This window comes from Quercus robur, chromosome 1, assembly GCF_932294415.1.
Source record: "Quercus robur chromosome 1, dhQueRobu3.1, whole genome shotgun sequence".
Taxonomy (NCBI): domain Eukaryota; kingdom Viridiplantae; phylum Streptophyta; class Magnoliopsida; order Fagales; family Fagaceae; genus Quercus; species Quercus robur.
Window position 1 is genome coordinate 20,825,188 of NC_065534.1, and position 10,467 is coordinate 20,835,654.

Here is a 10,467-nt window from a genome sequence, read left to right on the forward strand (position 1 = left end):
AAAACTCAACATGACGGGAGACACGAAGGCGATGAGAAATGGGATCATAGCAGCGAAACCCTTTTTGAGACACACCATAACCAAGGAAACAATAGAGACGAGTACGAGGTTGGAGCTTTGTTCGTTCATGAGGAGGAAGAGAGATAAAGCAAGCACAACCAAAAACCCGAAGAGAGGAGTAGTCAGGAGTTTGACCATAGAGAAGCTCAAAAGGCGATTTGTTGTGTGTAGTTGGTGAAGGAATACGATTAATGGTGTGCACAGCAGTGAGTGCGGCCTCACCCCAAAAGCGCTCAGGAAGAAAGGCAGAAATGAGAAGGGTGCGGACAACATCAAGAATGTGACGATGTTTTCGTTCTGCACGACCATTTTGTTGAGAGGTGTAAGGACAAGACCGCTGAGGAAGAGTACCATGTCTGTCTAAAAAGGATAGAAAAGATTTATCATTATATTCTTGAGCATTATCTGATCGAAAGACTTTAACGGTGCGATTGAACTGTGTTTCAATCATTTTATGAAATGTTTGGTAAAAAGACACAAGTTCAGACCTATGGTGAAGCAGATAAATCCAAGTATACCGAGAAAAATCATCCACAAATATGACAAAATATTTAGATCCCCCCTCAGTGGGAACAGGTGCAGGACCCCAAATATCAGAATGTATAAGATCAAAAGGGGCAGATGAAAAAGAGTCACTTTTATTAAAGGGCAGTTTTGTTTGTTTGCCAAAATGACAGGAAGTACAATCAAATTTTTGAAACTGAACTGAACCTAAATGACCTTGAGAAGCCAATAATTGAAGACGAGATAAGGATGGATGACCAAGACGAGCATGCCATAGATCAAGTGAGGAGGTGGCAGTGGTAGCAGCTGCAGAAACAACTTGTGAAGGAATCTTCAAGTCATGAACCTCAAACATGCGACCAACCTTACGGCCTGTCCCAAGCACTTGACCCGTCCGGGGATCCTGCACATCCACACCATGATTAGTAAATAGAAGATCTACGCCTAATTCGCAAAGTTGTCCAACAGAAAGCAAATTGAGGGATAACTTTGGAGTATGAAAAGTGTCACTAATGGATAAACAAGGAGAAGAGATTGTTCCTTTATGACTAACAGGCATAGGAGTTCCATCAGCAGTGTAAATGGTGATTGGATGTTCTAAGGGTGCCTTATCAGAAAATTGGGATTCATCAGGAGTCATATGGTTACAACATGCAGTATCAAAAAACCAAGGTTGTTTACCTGAGGTGACAGAAAGGGCAGTGGAAGTGCGGGATAAAACCTGTTGAACAACTGCCTCAATATTAGCCGTAGTAAGTGAGGAAGCCAAAGATGGACCTGTAGGAACCGATGGATCTGAAGGACATACAGCAGCTGCCTGAGGAAGAGAAGCTTTATTCTGCTCTTGCACAAATTTCTGTAGCTTACGACAAACAGAGATGTCATGGCCTCTGGCACGGCAAAACTTGCAGTGAGTACCTTTGGAAGACTGAGAGGTGGGACGCCCAGAGTTTATTCGCGGAGGAGCAGTGAATGCAACAATGGGAGGCTGTGGTGAGGGTGTAGCCAATACATGATCAGATGATGTCATGTGATAAGTAGGCCGACGATTCTCCTTAGAAATGAGCTCCTTTACTGCAGCATCAAGAGAAGGAGTAGGAGACCGGCTAAGTAGAGAAGCCCTAGTAGGCTCAAAATCCTCACGTAAACCCATCATGAAGTGCATAAATCTACGGCGATCCCGATATTTGACAAAGAGCTCAATGTCCTTAGAACACACCAGTGGAGGATCTGCAGCAGAGAGTTGTTCCCACATAGTAGAAGTCTGAGAATAAAAATCAGAAATAGACTGACCTGTCTCTTGGCGCACTTGATAAAGCTTTGATTCAATGTGAAACTCCAAACTTGAATCATTAGTGCAGTTATAATGATCGGCCAAAAATTTCCAAGCAGCCTCAGCAGTTTCAAGACGAGGAAGAAGATTATGAATGGAGGGAATAGAGGTATTGATAAACCAAGATAAGATCTTACTCTGAATACTCTCCCATTCCTCTAGACGTTCTTCATAATCGTCTGTTGTAACAGCAGTCTTGGAAGACTCTTCAGCAGCTGTGGCTTTGGACTTAGGGTCTGGTACTGGCTTAGGAATTGAACCAGTCACAAATCTCCACAGTTTACGACCCTTGAGAAAGACGGTCATATTCTGAGACCATGCATGATAGCTAGTAAGACCATCCAACATGATGGTGATAGGACGTATGATATCTCGTTCACTTTGTTGAGCCATAATGAAGAAAATGACCAAAAAGTGAGATTTAGATACCTCAAATGCAGAAACGGAGCCCAAAATCAGAATCTACGCGAAAAACTGAGCAAGACAGGTCCGGTTGAAAATTTTTGACTTGGTCAACGGTCAAAGTCAACGGTCAAACTCAACGGTAGAAGTCAACGGTCAACGGTCAGAGCTGGTCAAGTCAACGGTGACGTGTGCTGACGTGGCAGTGTGACGTCACACTAGGGTTGACGTGGCAGTTCACGAATGGCAGCTGGCGCGTGGGGTGCGTGGGAGACAGCTGGTCTGGCGCGTGGGAGCGCGTGAGTGAGAGTGGCGGCGCGTGGAGGCGCGTGGAGCGCGTGTTCGTTGAGGCAGAAACTTCGGGAGGCGCGTGGCGGCGCGTGTGAAGTTTTTTCTGGCCGTTCTTGGTTGGGTTTTGCTCGGGATTGTCTGTTCTGTCACTCAATGCCTTTGCTTTGACAGTTGGATGAGCAGAACAATGAGATCCGAGAGTTGCTGGGACTGTGGGCGTGACGGCGGTGACTCGCTTCTGTCAGTGGCTACTGGATGAAGGCGAGGGCAGCGGAAGAACGCCGGAGATGTCCACAGGAACCAGAAAGTCAGAGGAATGGCTCTGATACCATGTTAAGAATATAAAGTGTGAGAAAAACTGAATAGTTTGTATATTGATGTGTATATAATAATATACAATAGAGAGCCTTATATAGGCTAGATATGTGTGCAGTACAAGTAAAAGGAGTAAACTACAAGTACAGTATACTGGGCTAAGCCCAATGGGCTAAACTAGTCTAAGCTATACACTAACACATTCCACAGATTTTAAGTAATGGGATACAGATAAGCTTATGATTCGTGGCAATGGCATATATAGCTAGTTATGATCAGTTATCACCAACCATCATAAAGCGAGAGGATTTTTCTTCCTTCAATTTCTTACGAGATAAAAGACAAAGCAACAAAAGGAAATATCTTGCCCATTGCCTTATAGCCAGAAGGGACACTGCTGTAGCACATGTAAAATAGGAAAGGTACCCGTTCCTTCATGTGTACATGGTTAGAGTACCACTAGTGAAAGTTTTAGGGATTTTTCTTTTCTTTTAAAATGAATGTAAGTTTCTGGGATTCTTTAATGGTGTGGGATGTTACAACTTACAACTTACCAAACACAACGCGTAAACGTGTTTTCCTATCCCAAAACAATAGTACTTTGTTGAGTTTCCCAAGCAATGAGTATTCAGTTTTTCACACACATATATATAGACTGCATGCTTTGCCTTTGCATTTGTGATTGATTTTGCTCCCTCTCCCCCAAGTCATATTCTTGCCAAAACCATTAGTTTACACCAGCTTTCTTTATTCTTTTTCAAAATTTCTCGTACAAACAGTTCTTGTCAATTTTCCTTGCTACGATTTTGTTATGGAAATGGCATCTGAAATTAAGAATGAAGGAGTTTTTTTTCGTAACTGTGGGTGGTTCAAGGCCTTGTCTGGAAAGTTAGGCACGAAGATAGTTGAGACTACCAGGAAGATAAAGAAACTGGGACAAGATGATCCGAGAAGGATTATTCATTCGCTAAAATTTGGACTGGCTCTAACGTTGGTGTCACTGATCTACTACTTTGAACCTCTGTATAAAGGTTTTGGCAACTCAGCAATGTGGGCTATTTTGACTGTTATCGTGGTCTTTGAATTCTCCGTAGGTTAGTTAATTTCTTTTCTAGGTTTTCTTGTCAATTATGGGAAAAGTCTGGTGGATACTAAGGTTTCGTTTTTCCATAATACAGGAGCAACACTCGGAAGAGGTTTAAATAGAGGATTGGCTACATTGGTGGCCGGGGCTCTAGGATTTGGTGCTCATTACCTAGCAAGTCTTGCTGGAGAGAAAGGTGAGCCCATACTCCTTGGGCTCTTTGTTTTTTTACTTGGTAAGAAACTCATTCGTGCAAAGAAAATGATAATAATAATACAATTACGACAAAATATATTGTTAGGGCCTAAATAATAATACAATTATTTCTTCTTTCTATTTTATTTTTAATTTTTTATATGTCACAAATTGTGAATTTGATGTAAATGGGTATGATGCAGCTGGAGTAGTGACATTTGTGCGGTTCTTTCCTCAATTGAAAGCGAGGTACGATTATGGTCTCCTCATATTTATGCTGACATTTTGTTTGGTATCTATATCTGGTTACCGGGAAGATGAGATACTTGAAATGGCACATCAGAGGGTGTCCACAATCCTCATTGGTAGCTCTGCATCTGTATTTATTTGCCTTTTCGTTTTCCCTGTATGGGCTGGTGATGATCTTCACAATCTGGTCGCTTCAAACCTTGAAAAACTTGGGAGCTTCTTAGAAGGTATGTTTATAGTAAATTGGTGCATTAAATGGAAAATTATGCACGTTAACATATGTGTCATTATACCTTTTGCCTTGTGGTGACTGGTAAATTTACTTGTTTCAATTAGTAAAACTCAAATTACAGGTTTTGGTGTTGAGTACTTCAAAATACCAGGGGATAGTAAAGAGTCTAACAATACATTTATGGATGACTATAAGAGTGTTCTCAACTCAAAACAGAGCGAAGAATGCTTGGTAAGTAAGAAGAAATAAGAAACTCTCGCTCACTCTTATCTTTCCAAATCGAAAAAACAAAAGTACAATTAGAACAACATTTATATCATTATTGTATGATTGCAGGCTAATTTTGCTAGATGGGAACCATGTCATGGTCAATTTAGGTTCCGTCACCCTTGGAAACAATACCTGAAGATTGGAAGCCTAACACGTAAATGTGCGTATCGTATTGAGTCTCTTGATGGCTACATCAACTCTGAGATCCAAGTAAGATACCAAATTAATTATTAGTCAATTCTTTATAGGAAAATTCTTAGTTTACATTGTATTAGCAATGTAAAATTTGTATTATAGGCTAAACAAATGTGTACAACGTAAAATTTACATTGATAGTATAATAAAACTTATAATTACCCTTCTTTATTTTTAGTTCATGGAAAAAGAATTCATTAATAATCTACGTGTCACTGAAATTCAGAATCTAATGCATATACACAAAGGAATTAGTCAAGTTTAAATTAAAAGAAGATAAATAAAAAAAAGGCTAACATGCATAGTGGAATCAATTGCTTACAGATACCAGCAGAATTTCGAAGCAAAATTCAAGAGGCATGCACGAATATGAGCTTGGAATCAGGCAAAGCGTTGAAGGAATTAGCATCGGCAATCAAAGCAATGACAACACCATCCTCAGTCACTCCCCACATTGTAAAATCAAAAGATGCTGCTAACAATCTGATATCCTTGCTCCGATCAGGCTTTTGTAAAGAGATTGACCTCCTAGAGGTAATACCAGCTGTAACCGTGGCATCGCTGCTAGTTGATGTTGTTTCTTGCACAGAGAAAATTGCAGAGTCCATTAATGAGCTCGCCTCTCTTGCGCACTTTCAAAGTGTTGAGCCTATGGTGGAAGCAGAGAAGCCAAAATTACTTCACCAAGAAACAATCCCGCCTTGTTGTGGTGTCAATGAACCACATCATGTTATCACAATTGATCAGCTATCTCCAAAATTACCATAAAATATTGTCTCTCTACGATTAAATATGTTGATATGTGTTGCTAACAAGTTCTTAATATGGCAATTTTGTATTAGCCGATTTTGAGTAAGTACATGAACCTTACTTTTGATCGAGTGTATCACGAGGAAAAACTATTATTTTAAATTTATTTCCTAAATTCACTTCTAGAGAGTTGTGACTAATATAGTCAAAATGAAATACGTTCCACCCGTAAATATATTTTAGAACGAATGAATGAGCACTTGTGAGTATTAGGGTTGTCCATGAGTCGAGTTTGTGCCTAACCCGGAATTGACCCAACGGAATCAGGTGGCAGAAAATCTCACCTGTTGCTGACTGTCGGAGTAGATGGGTTGGGCGGATCAGACCTTCAACGGGTGGCGGACGGGTTGGTCGGCGTCATAGATCTAAGAAAATGGTGAGGAAACTGCGAGAAAAACCCAGATTTAGCAAAAATCTCATTGGAATCTGAGATTTTGCCAGATCCAGCGGAAATCTCACCGGATTCAATGAGATTTTGTTAGATTCGGTCAAAATATCGTCGGATCTACGTGAAATATCGCTTGAATCTAGGTTTTTTCGCTGAGATTTGGAATTTTTTCACTAGGATTTGTGTTTTATTTTATCGGAATCTGGAATTTTTTTCGCTAGAATCTGGGTTTCTTGCCGAAATCTGGGTTTTTCGACGAATGGTTTGGGTTTTTCGGGTTTTGGGGGCGGAGAAACTGAAATCGACTCGCTAGAGTTGGTTTTTGGTGGAGAAGACTCGTCGCCGACTGCCGGAGTAGTCAGGTCAGCTGGTGTCGGAACGGTTTCGTTCGGGTTCTTTGGGTAGGTCGGGTTTCTAGATGGGTTTGGACAGCCCTAATGAGTACAAAGGTTTCGTGATCCCCAAGGGAAATGGTTAGTCACATCTCCTCTATAACCTAAAACGACTAATCTATTCACAATTATGGTCTCATGTAATTGTTATAAAACTCATATCAAACCAGTATATGTCTGATGTGAGACTCAATAGAGATCCACATAGTACACAACTAATTCAATGCTACACTTAAATTCTTGACAATCTTATTAGGGCCCTTGTTATAAGGCAGTGTTTCCAAATCCACATAGGATTATGCATCAAACAAAATTGATGCTGACACAAATATTAGGAGTATTTTTACTATTTTAATACAATTTAAATGCCTTGTGCTTTTATTGTAACCCATACTTACACACAAAAGTGATGAATTGTAGTGGTGCTATTGATGTTAGTTTGAGTTATTAAACATATTGGACATAGTTTGACCAGGACATTTGGAGGTACTAGAATAGTTTTTCCTTACAATTTTCATGATATTGGTTACGTTAGGTTTCTCATTACATTGCTATTACGTATATAATTTCGAAAATCACTATTGGATACTACATATACAATATCAATTTACAATTATTTTCTGTGAAATTCTACTAAATATTACACAAAATAAAATAATAAATTGCTCAAATAGTATCTCTTAAATTGAATGGAGATAAGTGCATGAGATTGTTTAGTTCAATTACAATTTGTTACGTTCAATATCTTCACATACAAAATATCTAAATAGAAATAGTATAAAAAAATGCTCATAAGTTTAGAGAAAAAATAATAGCAAAAATCTAAACAATTTAATTTGTCTGGAAACTTAAAAAAAGCAAAATCCAATTTTGATTCTAATTGAATTTTCTTTGAACTTTGGTTTAAAATAGTTAAATATGTATATATATATATATATATATATATATATAGATTTAGATATATGATTATGTTTTTTTATGGTTTATTTATATTGGAATCCTCATTTTCAACACTAAATTAACTCATTCGGTACAAAAATTAAAAAACTTAAATTAGATGGGACTGTTAAGGCTCCAGTACAAGACATTACTGTAGTATTCTTGTGCAGTGAATATTGGTATAAAGTTAGTTAGTTGGTTAAGACATGTATTAGAAGCTTGTACTTGGTTAGTTGAGTGAATAAGTTATAATGTGTTGTACTCTGTTAGTAGTTAAGCAGTAGTTGTACTCTGTTAGTTAGTGAGTAGAGTATAAGACTAAACTGATTGTAATATGGAATTCATTGAAGAATAATACAGTGATTAGTTCTCTTTGAAATACTATTGGAGGCCTAGTTCCCTTGAAGAACTACTAGAATGAGAGTAAAGAGAGATTAAGGATCCATTTGATACTTATCATTTGGTATCAGAGCCAGTTCAACCATGGTGCAAGAAACCATATATTCTCTTTTGAGTGACTCTGTTTTGCTAGTACAACAGAGATTGGATGATCATGCTTCTACCATGGAAATTATTTCAAGAAGATTGGAACAACTGGATAACAATTTCAGAGGAATGAAAGCTATGATTGAAGAAAGGTTACCAGCAATGTAGCAACAAGTTAATTAGCGAGAAGGTCTAGTTCATCATCAAGAAAATCATCTTCCTGAAACTGAGGTGCTGCAACTGCCAATACGCCATCCACGACCTGTGGTAGGTGCCCTAATTCCTAGGCCCATCAGGTTAGAATTTCCCAAATTTAGTGGAGGTGAGCCTTCTACTTGGATCTTTATTGCTGTGCAATTATTTGGCCCTTTCTCACTTAGGGCCTAAGGTAATTGCTTAACTGTCCCATATAGTAGGGACAGCCCTGTATATGCAGGGCTTACACATAGGATAGAGACTATTTATTCTCTCAATGCTCATTCATTAAAAGAATATAGGGATGTCTTATGGCTCTTTGTTTCATTCTTTGCTTGACTGGTCTGTCAACCATTAAAAGGCAACATTTTAAGAACTATCAATGTACCATCGATGGCATTGGAGGAATGTCATCATTTATGCAGGGAAAGGATAGACCTGAGGAGCAGATATGATCAAAGACATCAAGAATGATGTCAAAAGCAGAGAGATAGGAACATGAGCATGAGTCATGATAGGTAATTTTAGTCCTTAATTAATAGAGTTCGAGGTTGTCAATGGTGGGGAATTTGCAATATTTCCTGTTAGTTTGTGCTGTACAACGTTTGTCTAGATGTAGAGTGTTGTTACTGTAGTCTATCTTCATATCTACTGGTACTAGCCGACTAGGGATTTAATTAATGGCCCCCAAAGTTGTGTGCTTTCCGTAAATAAAATGACTAGAGATTCGGCTTTAATTAGCAAGTGGATTCGATAGGTTATTTTTTGGAGAACAAGTGGACTTGAAACTATCAAGTTGTGTGCTTTCCTTAAAATCAACATTCATAGTTCGTTTTCACTACCCGTTGATGTCAATTGCGGGAATTACTCGGAATTCTTAAAGTTTCCTTTATCTTTTCTCTTTACGTTCGTTCTCTTTAAGGTTTCACTTTTACTTGCATGCTTCGGCGCTGACACAACTCCGAGAAAGCCTTATCACAAGGTGTTTTTATTTTGAGAGAGTCTATCCAGGGATGTAACAAAATTTTACTACGTTTTTATATAATACTATTGTTTTAAGATATAGTGGTTCCTTATATATATAGTTTATTTATTTGACTTTTGATGATTTGACACTTCATTTATTGCGAAAATATTGTTGAATAAGAAAACTGCTTGCAAAGAAAAGAACGATAGATTCTTATTCACATATAGGATAATTACCTAAGAATACAAATAATCCTAGATTACTTTTGAAAAAAAAATCCTAATTACTTAAAAAAAAAAAAGAAAGAGAAATAGATAAATGCATGGAATAAAAAGAATTGCGAACTACTTTCTAGAAATTAAAAATATATCTTTCACCTCTTACTGAAAGATCTAAATGTGAAAACAATTTGTCACAACCAGGGGTGCTACAGCCAGGATATTTTGCTTGCGGGGGGCGAATTATATATTCCTATGTTAAATTTATAAATTTATATACGGTATACAAAATGATCAAATTTAAAATATAATAATATTATTTCTAAACTCAAATCAATGCATCTAAAACAAAATTAAAAGATAAAATTAGCTAGGGAAAATATGAGATGATGACGAAAAGATCAAATTTGTGAAGAAAAAAAACTCATAAGTTTGTGTTGCCAATGCACAAAATATACCAAGGAACACAATGCACTTTTCTTTTTTGGTAACAATATAGTGCACTTTTGAATGCAAGGAACGCAATGCACTACACTTTTGTATGCTTATTAAAAAGGAAGGACACATGGAGTCTAGGCATTTGTTAGGCCTTGATAAAAGTTTATGCTTTAACTGGATGAGGTCTACTTGATAAACTAATAGTGGGGCAAACTAACTAAAGGGGCCATCGTGTGATTTTAGAGGAAAGAATAGGCAAACTCACGTAGACTGAGATCTATGAAATTTTTGTGGGGGGGCAATCATTACAATTTAAAGAACCCAGCCTATTTTAATATATTACTATAAAGGGATTTCAAAGTTTTGGGGGACCATGGCCCCCTAACATTACATATGCCTCCGCCCTTGGTCACAACAGTACAAAACACTAATAATTTTTATTCTTGATTTATTTATTTATTTGGTTAATGCTTTGAACCTGAAAATTTAATTAAGGGTTGCTCC

The 10,467-nt window shown here is 37.8% G+C and overlaps 2 protein-coding genes across 3 annotated transcripts; one reads left to right on the forward strand and one right to left on the reverse strand.

Moving 5' to 3' along the window:
• Positions 1-851: 851 nt before the first annotated feature.
• On the reverse strand, positions 852-1,864 carry LOC126725015 (uncharacterized). The gene is made up of 2 exons (XM_050429494.1): positions 1,246-1,864; positions 852-967 (listed from the first exon to the last, which is right to left on the reverse strand). Exons 1-2 carry the CDS (start codon positions 1,817-1,819, stop codon positions 930-932), a joined length of 612 nt encoding a protein of 203 aa, XP_050285451.1. The 5' UTR covers positions 1,820-1,864; the 3' UTR covers positions 852-929.
• A 1,381-nt stretch (positions 1,865-3,245) lies between these two features.
• LOC126725005 (aluminum-activated malate transporter 2-like) lies at positions 3,246-6,061 on the forward strand. 2 transcript variants are annotated; one of them, XM_050429484.1, is made up of 6 exons: positions 3,246-3,999; positions 4,084-4,185; positions 4,388-4,660; positions 4,787-4,896; positions 5,002-5,145; positions 5,455-6,061. In XM_050429484.1, exons 1-6 carry the CDS (start codon positions 3,717-3,719, stop codon positions 5,896-5,898), a joined length of 1,356 nt encoding a protein of 451 aa, XP_050285441.1. In that variant the 5' UTR covers positions 3,246-3,716; the 3' UTR covers positions 5,899-6,061. The 2 variants fall into 2 exon arrangements, with proteins under 2 accessions (XP_050285441.1, XP_050285437.1); XM_050429480.1 differs by having other exon boundaries at positions 3,248-3,999; positions 4,084-4,224; positions 5,455-6,059.
• The last annotated feature ends 4,406 nt before the right edge of the window (positions 6,062-10,467 follow it).